Source organism: Podarcis raffonei, chromosome 1, assembly GCF_027172205.1.
Source record: "Podarcis raffonei isolate rPodRaf1 chromosome 1, rPodRaf1.pri, whole genome shotgun sequence".
NCBI classification, from domain to species: domain Eukaryota; kingdom Metazoa; phylum Chordata; class Lepidosauria; order Squamata; family Lacertidae; genus Podarcis; species Podarcis raffonei.
In genome coordinates, this window is record NC_070602.1 from 116,280,176 (window position 1) to 116,295,803 (window position 15,628).

Genomic DNA, 15,628 nt, shown 5'->3' on the forward strand with positions numbered 1-15,628 from the left:
AATAGGGTAGTGGAGTGTACATCATGATAATCCACCGCATGGATGATTTCCCCTGACCACTTTCTAGGCTTCATGGAAATGCCATTTCCAAAGTTTGTCTACCTCAAGAAGGTGCGGAAGAGAGAGAAACATTTTTATGGAATTGGCTATCCATATGGAGGCTGCAGTTGACACAGGAAGTTATTTGAATGGTGGAAGGAAGGAGATCATTCTGCTCCACCATGTTGAATTAAGCGCTAGAATCTGGTGAATGTATGAACCAGCATATTCATTTGATTGTTTAGAAATATTTATATCAAAGACTATGACTATATGGAGCAGGCTTATATGGAACTAACAAGTTATAAGGATGGACAGTGAGTGGCATCCAGTGCACTTGTTTTGTTAGCACAAAGATTTACGCTTGCACAATGGAACTCACCAAACCCTCCCCCAATCTGCTTTGGAGGGATGTGGGAACAGATTTAAGGGCCACTGGGGGAGGAGAGAGGAGAGCGTAAATCCTTCTGCTAATAGAACAAGTTTCTTAGCGTTGCTTTGGATACAATCCATTATCACTAAAGAACATGTCTATAATAACACAGTCTTTGCTTTGCTGCCAGGGTAGCCTGTTTATGTTGCTTCTACATGAGTTTAATTGCTGACCTTCGAAGAAATACAGTGAAGGAATCCATTGGGTTGTTCAGTGGCCACCTGCTTTTATTCTTGGGAGATTTGCTGGGTGTATACTACTAAACTTGTGTATCAGCCAGAAGCTGGATTTGGCAAGTGGGCTAATTTTCAAGCCATTGCATCTGAGACTGAGGATAGCATTATGTCGGGGTGCGGCCCATAGGGCTTTAAAAGATCCACACACTAGATAGAATCCTAGCAGCTTATATATATTCTATCCCCAAAACACAGCTCCATATTTTGTGGAATTGTCAAATCTTACACCCCTTTTCAGAAAGACAATATGGAGGCTCACTGCATCAGGGAACGGGGGAATCCTGGATCAGAAACGTCTAAGATGAAAATTAATTATTATTTATGCTATCAAAACAGCCTATCTATGGAAAGTAGACCTAGCTTCAGCCATGCATGTACTTGTTACATCCAAGCTGGACTACTGTGAAGTACTTCACATGGGGCAGCATTTGAAGAACACTCAGAAATACAGTACTATGATCATTATTTGCACACTGCTTCCCTTCTGGAGTTCTCAAAATGGTTTAATCAGTACAACTTTTAAGATACCTTCTGAGTCTGTCCAAACACCAGTGTTTGCATATGTAAATAAGTATTAGGCAGCCATGTTAAAACCCTTTGCTTCTCATTTTCTCATGCCATTATCCCCAGTGCAAACTATTTCCAGATTTCTGTTGAAATATTGAAGCAGCATAAATTAAATTTAAAAATTAAATGTTTTGAAATTATACATTTAAGGCTTCGCTCTGAAGAGACAGGTTTTCAATGTTTACTTCATAACTTTGAAACTCGCACAAGTACAGAAGATTCCTAAATGGTATAATTATCTGCTTACTGTCCTTGATCCTTATAAAGCAGAAAAGCAGCAAAGACTAGAGCTTTCCAATCTTTGCTTTTTACTGTTTTGTATGTGTTTTCATAAGATCTGCAGAAGTGCAACAAGAAAATCCATTTTCAGTTTCTGACAGATATCTAGTAGTCATAATCTATTTTACTTCATTGTGCCTTGTTCCAAAGCCAATAGTTTCTCTTCTTTGGCGTGGTTTTGAGGATGATTTGATTTGTATAGGTGAAAATGTGTCAAAATCATTAACTGACTCTGTTCAGGAATTAAGCTTCAGTTTATGAGATTGCCTTTGAGCAAATATTAGATATATCTTTCCTCCTTTTAAGGATCGTACTCTTACCTTCTGTCCTATATCTCTTCCACTCATTAAATGCATGTAAATGAGCAAAATTGCCTCTTGGGTGTCTCATGCCGCTTAGACAAGGGGACAAAAACTAAAAAATTAATTCTAAACGCTTCTAGAAATGTTGCAAAATTCTACCTTAATGGAATTTTTGACCAGATTTCTGGGTTCTGATCGGGGTGGACATGCAAATATGTTCTGGCTCAACTCCAGAAAAAGCAGGTGAGAAAAGGCACTGTCTGATGATGTCACTAGACATGCATGGCTTCCCTGAACACTCAAGGCTTTGAGGGGATGATAGTATCACTGACACTTCAACAAACCAGATACCTCTGTAAGTGTACAGAGTTTTGAGTGGTTCAGAACCAGTTTATTCTAGGTTTTAACTAATCTTTTACAGTCAAATCCCAGGGCCTCCTTTCATTTCTAAACACTTTAGGAGCACATCAGGAATCATAGTTTCCTATTTTCGTTTACTTCTGACATTTTTATTTACGATTGTGGAAGTAGGAGTCTGGAACTGGGTGTGGCTGAAAGCATTCAAGTGCCGAGCCATAAAACCTTAAAGAGCCCCATTTTGCACTGCCTTGTACTTCAAAGCAGTTGTGCAGGGAGGCAAAGACTGAAGCACTACAAAGAAGAACATAGCAAAAAAAGAGAGTGAGAGAGAGAGAAAGAAAAAACTTGACATTCTTTGAGTGTGAGAAGAGACCTCTTAAGTCTACATTATCTGCATTTTCCAGAACCCCTTTGATTCAAACTGCTGTATTTATCTGGAAAAGAAAATAATATAACTGTGTCTGCAGAAGTGAGTTGATTACGGAGTTGGTGTTAGCATTTTTAGATGAAGTTTGGTAAACAGATTTTTTGGGTTGATGCGTGGAGCCAAAGAGCTAGAAGTTCACTCTGGCAAATGGATAGGCTCAAGTCTTGCAATCCAGGGCAAGTGATGCTTCACTGTGTAGCATACATGGAAAACTAAATGCCTTTTGCCTTCTCTCTGACCGATTGCTATGCTCTCTTTCATAGTGCAAAGAATGATGTTGGGCAATGAATCCTTTTAGTTATTATTATTAGATAATAATTAATTATTTAGTCATTCTTATTAGAAAAACCCAGAACTGGTTTCTGGAGTAGATACGATGGAACGGACTACCTGTTTGACTATCCAGTTTTTTGCTTGTTTGACTATCCAATGGACTACACTACACTTAAGAGTGGTGATATGTTGGTGTTGTTTGATATCAACATAGCTTTGGATAAGTATCCTTTACAATGGTGGTTTTGTTGACCTAAACATAAGAGATTGCTGCTTAGAGACAGCCACCTTCCATTTTAGTTTCATTAGTTTATATTAATGTTATGAGTATTCTGTAATGCATCTTTTAAACTATTTTTTATTTTACACTGAAAGGCCCAAAAGTGAGATGTGCAAGCAAAGAACCTGTCTTTACAGGATGATGCAGTACCCTATTTGTGTACTGAGCTAGTGGCAGGTCTGATGTCAGTCACTTCAGAGACCTTTAGACCTCCATGCTCATTTATTGCTAAAATGTACCAGCTCTGCTTCTGCATTATGAAGATCATCTGTCAACACTCTGAGATATTCTCCTTTGTTATTAAGCTTGTGATGCTCTACACACTGTCAGGTTTTTTGCCAATTATAGTTAAGGTACAATAGTGTATTCACTGGATCAAAGTCTCTCACTGGCAGTGGAGGAATGATTTGTAAGTCTTTATTCATCTGAATTGTACAATAGAATACCTGAGGAATGCAAATAATCTCTCTAAGGACTCGACAGAAAAGCCCTTAAAATGAGTGTAGCACTATTATTATTCGGAATTGGTGTTTTAGCCAAAGTAATTATTTCTTATCTTGTTCCACAGCATTCTTAGTTTTAGTTATGATGACCATTTTTAGAAAACAAAAACCTGTATTGAATTTTAGAAATATATTTAAACTGCTTTTTGCTTTTATGTTTTGTGCTTTCTTTTAGATGTGGCCACATGGTACATTATCTCAATTAGTATAAAAACATAGCACATTGATAAAAACCCAAAATAAATGCTTGCATACCTCTGCACATTATTAGGGATTTTTTTTTTAGTAGAATGGCAATCTGGTAGCTTGGGATGAAATTCTGCTGCCCCACACATGTTGAACTAAAATGAAAGCTGCTCCATCGAAGTTAGTTTAGACCTCTTGCCATGCTGTCCTGCACCCCTGACCCCCTTGTTGGGGCCTGCAGCATCGTCATTAGCCCATGCAAAGCTTTCTTCACATTCCCCGTGTGCACGTTCAGCAGTGAGTTCTCCCCACCGCAGCGCCACAGTGTGCAGGCGGCTGCTCCAAGAAGACTGTGCAGAGCTGCAAACAGTGTCCTGGGTGAACAACAAACTTTCTGGAAAGGAACCGTGAGGCCCTCGACTTGGAATGCATGGGCTGGCTATTGCCGTGTGAGGGGGTGTTATGAAATTGCAGGTGTGGGGACTTTTGCTATCCAATTATTTTATAGACCAAAGCTGTCATACCTATAAAATAAAGCTGCTGTTAAATTCTTAAAATGCCAACAATGTCTCAGTAACTGTCTTTGGTGCTAAACTGTGTCCTTCCAATATACTGGAGAGGAAGCAGCAATGCAATACAAAGAGCATTGAAAACTATGGACTGGGCATTTGCACAAGTAACGAAAGGACAGCGTTATGTAACACACGTGTGCAAACTGTTGAAGGAACTTCTGTATTCTTTGTCCACCGTACACTTAATCTTATAATAGCTCTGATCTCCCGCTATTTTCTTTGACAAATGAGAACTGATGAACTTGTGGTTTCATTTATTTTGACATTTGCATGAATTATTTAAAGGTTTGCATGCCCACAGTTTCAAACCAGGTTACCAAAATAGCATAAAACCCATAGTCCAGAAAATTAATAGGTCTAAAAATCTAAATAAAACTCGCTTCAGGCCTGTATGTGGCTTGCTTCCTTATATTTCAAAGCGTGTGTAACATCCACAATATTACAACCCTCACATATCTAGTCTTAATCCTCAGACAACTACATTTAAATTACATCTGAATTGATTCTGTACTATGCTACAAGCATCCTGTCTCCACTAATGTGAATTCTGTGGAGTTCAGCAGCAACATGAGACGAACAAAGTCTTGTTTCCCACAGCTAACTGGCAACCAGGAAAATGAAGCGGTGTATAATGTGTCTGAGCTTCATCCTAGTGTGAATCTTTTTACCAACTGGAAGCATCGTTCCAGGCCTCTGATGTCCCTGTACCTGCGCTGGGTCCTGCTTGGCCACTAGCAGCTATTAATTTACAGGGTGCTGACTCATTTGTACCTGCTGTTGTCTCCGAAGGCCAACAAGCCTTCTGTTTTCCTCTGTAGTCAACTGGCTATTATTTTTTACTAAGCTGGCCGCTGATGATCGCTTGTTTTCTGGCAGGATTTGGACATTGTCCAAGGCAAACCACAAGTGGTGCAAGAGGCCATTTTGCCCATTACTCTCTCCACAGCCTAGATCAGCCTTCCCAGCCTAGAGCCCTACAGGGTTGTGGGTTTTTTTGGACACATGGGAGGTAAATGGAGTTAACATGGAGTTAAACCTATGGAAAGACCAGATTGGCCAGTGGTAGCCTAGAAGATGGCATGCAGAATTGTGTTCATCACTGTATAGGCAAGTAGGTCAGGGGATAGGCTGTGCCTGAACCTAGTTTGCTGTTGAGGACGGGCATGTATAGTGTTCTTCACCTGGTTGTACTGCTGGTGATCATAACGTGCTCCATTAGCAGCCTTATACGTAAGTGGCAGGGAAGTTTTCAAGTGGAAATGTGTTTGCTCACAGCTTCCTCCTGTTGGACTGGAGTGCAAGCTGTTTGATATCCTAATATATTGTCTTTGTTTATAACCAAGCGCCATTTTCACACTGACATTTTTGCTTGTGGAGGAATGTTGTGTTTCTTATCCCCATCACCAGAAGTTAAAAAGTTTTAATCTAGTCCACGGAACCAACTTAGCATCAATGTTACACTCATATATTTGTTTTGCCATATATGCATTATTGTACTAATACTGGTTATTGCTGTTTAATCTGGCATGCAAGACAATAGCCATAGATAATGAAGTATTTTGCATATTGAAGTGCAAGGGGGGGTTATTGGGTTGTTTTTATTTTGATTATGTATTTTGTGGTTTTATATTCTGATTTTATCCTGTGAACCGCCCTGAGACCTGCAGCTATAGGGTGGATAATAATAATAATAATAATAATAATAATAATAATAATAGTAATAATGGGCTAGTTTAGCATATAAAGCCTAAGAGGGGAACACTCCCAAAAGCAGCCCATTGAGAACAGAATGTTCACTTGGCACAGAATACTAATTATTCTCTGAACTGCCCTAAGATGCCCAGGTATAGGGCGGTATATAAATTCAATAATTACTACTACTACTACTACTACTACTAATAATAATAATAATAGTAATGGTTGGGGAGGGGATTATGGTTGAAGGCATGGCTATAACTGGTAAGAACTCTGAACAGGAGCAGTGTAAAATGCAGTGTTTTGGTGCAGTTTTGTTGGTAATAGCTGTAGTGGGGAGCTCAAGCAGTCTAACATTGACGTTGTTGGTTGTTACAAAAACTGGCACATGAGCTGCTGGTACCACAGTGACTAAGTAGAAAAAAGATGGTGGATGGTTTATTCAAAATGTTGACCAGGTGTATGGCAGCTTTGAAAAAGACGAATTCTGTGTTGGGAGTTCAGTAGGGAAAATAAAATGAAAATTAAACTGCCAGTATCCTAATGCTGTTACGCAGATCTCATGGTGCAACCACACTTCAAATATTGTGTACAGTTCTACTTTTTGCAACTCAGAAATTATATTGCAGAGTTGGAAAAGATGCAGGAAAGGGCAGCTGAAATGGTCGAGGGGCTGGTGAGGAAATTCTTTGGGGGCTTTTTAGTTTAGAAGAAGAGGAGGAGGAGAAGGGCGGACATGATAGAAATGTATAAAATGGTTCATAGGTGGAGAAAGTGGACAATTTTTTCTCCCTCGAAATGCTAGAACCTGAGGTCATGCAATGAAGCTGAGGATTCAGGACAGGCGAAAGGATGTATTTCTTCATACAAAACCTGCCACAAGATAATAGCGATGACCACCAACTTGGATGATTTTAACAGGTGATTTATGGAGGATGACATTATCGAAGACTGCTTGCATTATTAGCGTGTACTCTCTCAGTATTACTATTATTTAATAAATTTGTATACTGTCCTATACTTGCAGGTCTCAGGGTGGTTCACAACATAAAATCGCAATATAAAGACACAAAATACACAATGGAAACAAGAACAAAAACCAATAATCCCTCCTCTCCAACACATTTTAAAAAAGGCACCGGATGTCAATTGGCCATAGGCCTGGTGCCTAAAGGTGTATAATGAAGGCACCAGCTGAATCTCCCTGGGGAGAGCGTTCCACAAATGGGGAGCCACTGCAGAGAAGGCCCGTTCTCGTGTTGCCAGACCTCTGGACTTCTTGCAGAGGAGGCACATGAAGAAGGACCTTAAGAGAATTTGCTCAAGGTCCTGGTAGGTCATATGGAGAGAGGTGATTCTTGAGGTCTTTCGGTCCTGAGCCGTTTTAAGGTTTTGTAGGTCAAAGCCAGCACTATGCCTTTGTATAGGAGTTGCTGGGAAGCACAAGTGGGGAGAGCGCTGTCGCCCTCCAAGTCCTTGTGGGGTTTTCTTTAAGTATCTGGTTGGCCACTGTGAGAACAGGATGCTGGACTAGACAGGCCTTGGTTTCATCTATTACTAAATGACATTTGTAAGCATATTTGGGGGTGGGGTGGGAGAGGTTTAGGGGTAGTACAGTGAAGAGGATGTGCCTTGTAGAGTTAATGGAGATGTAGGTAGTACTGGGAGAAAGATCCTGAATGCATTTGTAGCCATACAGTACACGTGGCAGAATGCAGATATTGCTTGGTCTGTTGTCCACCGATATTTTTACAGTTCCAAATTGTAGCTGCTCTAGGCAGTTGGAAACAGTAATAAAAAGAAGGCCTGCAAGGAAGTAAGCCTCTTTTTGGTGTGATTTTTTTTATTTTTTTATTGTAACCAAATGAGATTACTTAGGATAGTCCTACTTCTTTGAGAGCAAGACACAACGCTTGGAGCACACCTAAAGTGTATTTCGAATGTGCAGCTTTAATTTGAGATCCCTTTCAAAGCCTAGCCAGATTTTGAGCCCGTTTAAAAATCCGTTCGTGTTCCATGTAGATTATAATGTGCGAGAATAAAAGCAGATAACAGTAAAATATTAATGGAGTACACCTGAAGCAATTGCTGCCTGTTAATGCCTTGACCTTGGAAAGCAATACACAAAAAGATGGCATCATAAAACCGTGCAATTCTTATGAATATGTATGTGCTACTTGATAATAATGAATGTGGTACAGTCATGCATGCACTACAAGATAATGTTGTGCCCTTTTTTGTCTACAGGTTGATAAAAATTAAAGAGTGGGTGGACAAGCATGACCCAGGCGCCTTGGTCATTCCTTTTAGTGGGGCCTTGGAACTCAAGTTGCAAGAAATGAGTGCTGAGGAGAAACAGAAGTATCTGGAAGAGAACATGACACAAAGGTTAATTAGCATTCATTTTCCCTACACTTTATTATCAACTATTTCCTTGCAGTAATTTAATTGCTTGCGCTGATAGAATAATAAATGACAGAGTAATTACCATTATAAAGAGGGAATCTTCTCCTTTCTTTACCATGAGACAGAGTGAAAAGATTTATTTTAAATTAAGTTTTTAACTGTCATCTGTCATCTCTGTACAGTGTTTTAATTATACCATAGGTATTAGTTATGTATATTTTTTAAAAGGAATGATCACCAAAACTCTCTGGTCATCCACAGGGAGGAGGCTGGGTTGGGGGGAGAGAGAGAATATGTCGCTGTTAGTTTCTCTGAATAACAGCAATAAATTATTTCAGTGTTTTAATTTTAGTCAAATAACAATGCTCTTGCGACTTGGGGTCCTCCAATAACAGGAGACCCAAACGCTGCCTTTCTGCATTTTGCCAAATTTATGAAGAAATCAAGCATGATTTCTATGGCTGCCATTTCAGAATAGCATCTGAGAGCTTTTATTATGCACTTATTACAATTATCAGTATGCTTAAAAGTAGAGATGAGAAGAAAGATTCAGAATCTTTCGAATGGATAGTCTCTTTCCCCCCTCCCAAAATGGAATGGTTGAGGCATTTAGGTTTTTTTCTTGTGTATAAGTTGAATGGCCTTGTTTCCATTTTATTTTAGTGCTTTACCAAAGATCATTAAGGCTGGGTATGCAGCACTCCAACTAGAATACTTTTTCACTGCAGGCCCCGATGAAGTGCGTGCATGGACCATCAGGGTAAGATTCATACTTATTCATCAGCTATATCCAGTTCCACACTATTGAATTCAGATTGATATCACTGACTTTGAAGTTTGTCATGGTGGCGGTTAGCTAGTCATTACAGATGAGGTTTTTGTCCAGGATAACTTTAATTATTTGTGAGCTGCTGAACAGTGAAAGTGGAGCTGCATTGATTGAGGCAGGTAACAATTGATTCTGCCTATTACATAGTCTGAATTTCTTCATCCTGTAGAATCTGTCTACCCTCCTCCTGTGGTCAGAGATAAGACATACCAGTATTGTGCTTGCTTAATCTGTGTGACTGGGTTTGTCTGCAGTGAAATTGATGTTGCTTTTCATTTTGTATTCGCTAAGTTTGTTTGGGTTGCGGGTGGTTCTTTCCTCCTTTTGCTTTGCTCAGATTACATTTTCAGCAATAAAAGCAATATAACATGATTATACTCTGTGCGGGTACACAGTTCTGCTGGGGGGGGGGAATACAGATTTGAATATTTAGGAGTAGTTTATTTTGATGGTTTTATGTGTTCATATCAAGTCTTTACATATGCCTTAAAAATGTATGTTGATGTAAACTGATTACTGTCAGGGTGGCTAATTTATTCCCTGAGGACAGTAAAAGCTGAGCTGTATAATGGTTTGCTTTTTTAATGTAAATATATTTTAATATAGAGGGTAGCTCTCTTTTCAGATGCATGTTACTACAAACTCTCTTTTTGATCTAATGAAAACATAAGTTCTTCAAGACAGTCAATGCAATCTTTTGTCCATTAACATGCTTCTGCTTCAGTTTGAGTTTGCTATGTGATGGATATTATTAGTACTGTTTTTATATCTTTTTATAATAATTTGGTTTGGCCTGACCAACTTCAGTAAATTTTAAATTAAAATAATGCTGCAGATATTTAGATACTTCGCAACAAGCACACTAAATCATTTTGAAAAATATAAAAGCGCATTTAGTTTGATGGTGCACTTTGACATAGCTCAGGATAATGTGTTCAAAGACACTTGCTCACAGAGTAGCAGAAATGCCTTTCCTTTGCTAGAAATCTGAAAGCTGGTTTATCTTAAGACTGATTGTAAGTATCTTTGATTTAATGTGCTGAGAGATTTAGTCAGGTAAGCATCAGTGAGTAGCCATATTAACCCAATACATCTTTTATTGTAAAAACTATGCTTTACAGTGTCAGACTCCTTAGCACTTTAACATGGTTTATTAAGCAGCCTTTAGGTCACCATTATTTCTCAAATTTCTTTCCATGCTTGTGTGTGCATAGAATAGATGCCCTTGTAGTTTAACACATGAAGCAATTATAATGCATTCTTCGTAATTTAAATATATCAGGGCTATTTGCATGTAAATAGGTGGTTATGGATTGTTTCAGTTGTTACATCGCATTTTAAATATACCATTTAATGACTTTAAAATGTTAATTTTTAATATACTTTATTTCAGTGTTCTCATGCTTAGACAATGTCCATGTTTTGGATCAATGCTGTAAATAAATTGTTTTTATAGAATTTTAAGATAATCAGAATCATTTATTTTGAACTAACACCTGGGACCGTATAGTTTTTAAAGTTATTTAACGTGTTTATTTCTCTTTCACTGTAAAGATCGAATTCCTGCAAAACCTACACAGTATCCAAAATCAATATAGCAGTTGATATGCATTAGGAAGAAACAAAGCCTGCCTTTTTTAATACCAGTTTGTTTATCTCTGCTAAAAGTGTCTGTCTGTGGCCCAGTGCTGAAAATTATCTATTTGGATTCCTGACGTTTTAACTGATACGTAACTAAGTTTCAGCAGATCTTGAAAGCACATTACAATAGAGAAATCTCTCTTGCACAATCAATCTTCCTAAATACAATTAATTTTCTCCTGGTTTTTCTCTTTGACAGAAAGGGACGAAGGCTCCTCAGGCTGCAGGAAAGATTCACACTGATTTTGAAAAGGGATTCATTATGGCTGAAGTAATGAAATTTGAAGATTTTAAAGAAGGGGGTTCAGAATCAGCTGTCAAGGTGAGCTTCCTATCCTTCCCTTAACATAATTTTCTTATTTTAAGACTTTATTGGAGAGAAGTCAATGCTAAAAATAGAGCACAGACATACTGTTTACATTTTGGCCAAAAATTAAGATACAGTTAAAGATATGGCATAATATGGTATGACAGTTACTAGGACAAATGTAAACATTAAAGAGCAAGCAATAACACTTGATGTTTCAGACTGGGCAATAATAATAACCATTTTAACTTTATTATTGCAAACTGCACCACTTGTTAATGCTAGCATATATAGCAGTTGTTAGATCATTTTCAGACAGTTAAAGAAAGATAATATGTATCTGTTTGTTCTGTTACATCTGTTTGGTGTAACAAAACTATAGTTCTTTGGCAAACATTTAGGGATGTGTTTTATATACAGCATGAATGGGATATGATCTATTCTGTTAAAATGGTTAACCTATTTGTGGATTGAATAAAACACCTGAACACATAATTAAGCAGGTAATTTCTGAAGTATAGTAAGCTGCAAGATTTTCTTCTAACTGTAGCATCTGCGAACGTTACTTCCTGATTGTTTCCTTTATTATTATTTCCTTTATCGTAGCCACATAAATTAATGAGAAGGGAACACTTATTCTAACAGATGGTTTGTATGTTGCCTTACCTTTATGAAGATGGGGAGTTTCATCTTCTTTCCCAACACTAGAGGGCAGAAACTGATTAGGTGCCCAAAGTTGTGCCCTGCTAACAGCCCATAACTGTGTTGTTATCAGATAATAACAGATACAATCAGATTTAGAGCTTACTAAATCTGGAGTTAAATAACCACATTTTGGTTGTTGCAATACTGTTCAGATTTTCAGTCTTTTAAGGTGGTCTCGTTTGGGCTTTCCTATCATGTTCGCTAGCACGGTAAAAAAGAAGAAAAGAGTTCAAATTTGGCAATATTCAAAGCATTCTTTCAGAATGCATTAAAAGGTTTAGAAGATTGTATCTCTTTGTCTTCTGTTTGATAGCTTTTAAGGTATGCAGGAACATAATTTGAAATGTAGGTTATTCTCAGTAGTGTCACTAAAGAAGATTGTGCTGAGCAGCAGGGCTTTAATAGGTCTGTTTGAACCCCGGGAAGTGTATGTGATGCGGGGGAGGGGAATCCCATTATAATTGGTTTGTTGTGGCATGCGAACCACCTTATAAAAGTGAAATCGAGCCCTAGCCAAACAAGTAAAATGCAGCCATAAATAAATCTCACATTATTTTGAAGCCAGGAAGCTTATTCATATATCAAATAATAAATTATACAAAGCACACACATTACTGTTAGTTACAGATATGAAAAATATTTCATAAAAGGTGTCTTGTGATCATCTAAAATTCGCTGAAGACTTTTCTGTGTTTTGATCTGAATATTAAATAAATTTGCCTTGCTTAAAGAAATCTTGTAAAACTGCAAATCTCGAAATATTTGTAAGCTGGAAATCCGAATAGTTAAATAAATAACCGTGCAAGGTACCTCTGTAATTTTTAACAAGGTACACTTCAAAAATGCAGAGCTCTAGGAATGTATGCTTGGGAAAGCTACACTTTTCATAGGCTTTACATTGGAACAGATTGTGATTGTAGACAATACAGGCCACTATTTATTTCTGTTTATATATCAAAGCTGATTTTGGGAGTTCCCAGATTTGGCTGAAACAACAGTGGTCATGGCTGTTGGTTGCTTTGTATGTTATGAAGCTGATCGATTTTCAAGTTTATTTTGTGTGTGTCTAACACCAGTACAGCATAACTAATTTAATGCCAGTGCTGTGAACTATACACTGAATAGCTCTGTGTGGGCTTTGTAGTCTACAGGGATATCACATTATTAGCAATCATATCTGCTTAGGCAAAGCTGGCTTCTACAGATGGCTGCTTTCAAGTGCAAATGAACTGGTTAGACGTGTCTTGTTTAATACATACTCAAGACTCACAAATGGGTATTGATTTTTTTTTCCAGTCAGTGTTTCTGATAGCAATGAAAATGGATTAAATGGCCTCTGGGGAATTTAAAGGAACACAGCCACTTTTAATTAATTGTGAACTGGTAGCTAAAATACATAATACTTGTATTAGTATGTCAGAATGTATTTCATTAAAAGTGACTATGCCCACTTTGCGAAAGCAATGAACACAGACACTTTGAACGAAACAGGCTTATTCCAAGAATGCTTGTACATTAACCACTCTACAACAGAAAAAGCTAATAATTTCCTGGCCATCGGCTAGTTTTACTGGTGGGATCTAAAGTTGGCTGCTGGCAGGTCCTGTTGTGGTTTACTGTTTCAACATCCCCACCCCCAATTCTCTCAGATCCTCCTCCTTCTCACCCCGTAGGAAAGAGAGGAAGGATTAACAAAACAGCCTTGCCTATTGATGGCCTGATATGTCTCATCCTGGCCAGATAGTCCAAACCTTACAGAAGTACACAAAATCTTGTTGCCTCATCCAACTGGATGCTTCCTGCTCTCCTGGGTTGCCAAACCCAGAAGCAAGACAGTGAGGAACCTTCGGATCTATACCTGAATGAGGATGTTACACACATGAGATAAAGAAAGCCAAGTGATCCACTTTTATATGCCTCTCAGTCGCCAACCCCTACGAGAGATTGGGGCTTCCCTTCTGCATTGCCTGACATGGTTTCAGGGATAGGAAAAGGTGGCTTGTGAAATGACGCTGTAACACACACATGCAAGCCCACGTATTGGAACTCTCAGGCCACCAGATGCAAGCGTTGAATTGTATAATCTTAAATTTTATCCATGACCACAGCTTATATTTGTAGAGAGCATTTTCTACATGTCACTAATTCAACTACCATATTTTTCGCTCTATAAGACGCACCAGACCACAAGACGCACATAGTTTTTGGAGGAGGAAAACAAGAAAAAAAAAATTCTGAATCTCAGAAGCCAGAACAGCAAAAGGGATCGCTGCGCAGTGAAAGCAGCAATCCCTCTTGCTGTTCTGGCTTCTGGGATAGCCGTGCAGCCTGCATTCACTCCATAAGACGCACACACGTTTCCCCTTACTTTTTAGGAGGGAAAAAGTGAGTCTTATAGAGCAAAAAATACGGTAATTTCTCCTGACTTTTGGCATGGGTGTAGTCTTCGCAGTCAGAATACTGCGATGCCTGCGTTATCTATAAAATGTGTAGAAGACTATTAACTTAGAACAGTTAGAACTTGGACTAATTCTGTAGTTATAAATGTGCTATCATGGGTTAAAGGCAGCTACTGCAGCACCCAGTGCTCAAAGAATAGTGCGTCCTTCCTCAATATGGTGCTCTCCAAATGTTGTTGGACTGCAGCTCACATCAGTCCCAGTCAGCATGGCCAGTGGTGAGGAATCTTGGGATTTGTAGTCCCAACAGTATCCAGAGGGCACCAGGTTGGGAAAGCCTGGTGTTGTGTGTTGTTTCTGAGATGCTTCTCAGTGCAGTCCTGTACAAGTCTTCTCAAAAAGTAAGCTCCACTGAGTTCACTGGGACTTTCTCCCGTGTAAGTGGGTATCGAATCAAGAACCTGTATGTATCATGTTGGACGTACAATATGGCATAATGTCAGATTGAGAACAATAGTAGCAAGTTTATAGATCTCTATAATTCCTGTCGCTGAAGTACAAGAAGTAGCTTGTTTTGAAAAGCCATTAGCTTCACAGAACACTTAAAGTTATTATTGTCTGCCTGTAACTTGTATTACTTACATTCCTGCCAATAGATTGTTATAAAAGTTGCCTCTGGAAACTGCTGGATAAGAAAGCCTTGTTTCTAGTTTTGCCTTTAAATTGTAAAGTTTTTTTAAAAAATTATATTCACTTCCTTTGCCTCTTTACCTTATTTGCAATGGTCCATGCTTTCCCTTCAGTACTTAGAACTGTTTGCAAAAATGATTTAGGTCATAGAGAAAAAATAATCAGTCCTGGATAATAAATTCATTCGCTGAAATACTGATTGCAGGGGTGTGATTTAGTTTTGTGGACAGGCTCCGTGTGGATTTATCAATGCAAATCTTTTCATCTGCTTCTGGTTGCATTACAACCTATCCATGCTAACTCATGAGGTAGATCTTGGCCCACTTGCTTCCTTAAAATCCATTACTGGCGCGCAGACTGGATCTCAGGTACACTTCCCCCAACACGTATTTAACAACATCACATTAAGATGCTTATTCTGTTCTTCCATTTTTTAATTTGGTTTGTTTCCAGGAGATATAATAAATACCAATTTATTATCTGCACCAACCAAGCTTCT

General features: G+C 38.5%; 1 protein-coding gene across 4 annotated transcripts in view; it reads left to right on the forward strand.

The window, feature by feature from the left end:
• OLA1 (Obg like ATPase 1) overlaps nt 1–15,628 on the forward strand; it is an 88,216-nt gene that overhangs the window by 71,138 nt on the left and 1,450 nt on the right. For all 4 annotated transcript variants that reach the window (XM_053359267.1, XM_053359278.1, XM_053359260.1 and 1 more), the window contains 3 exons: nt 8,400–8,540; nt 9,222–9,318; nt 11,228–11,350. In XM_053359267.1, the coding sequence (XP_053215242.1) occupies nt 8,400–8,540; nt 9,222–9,318; nt 11,228–11,350 (361 nt within the window). The remainder of the gene's footprint in view (nt 1–8,399; nt 8,541–9,221; nt 9,319–11,227; nt 11,351–15,628) is intronic.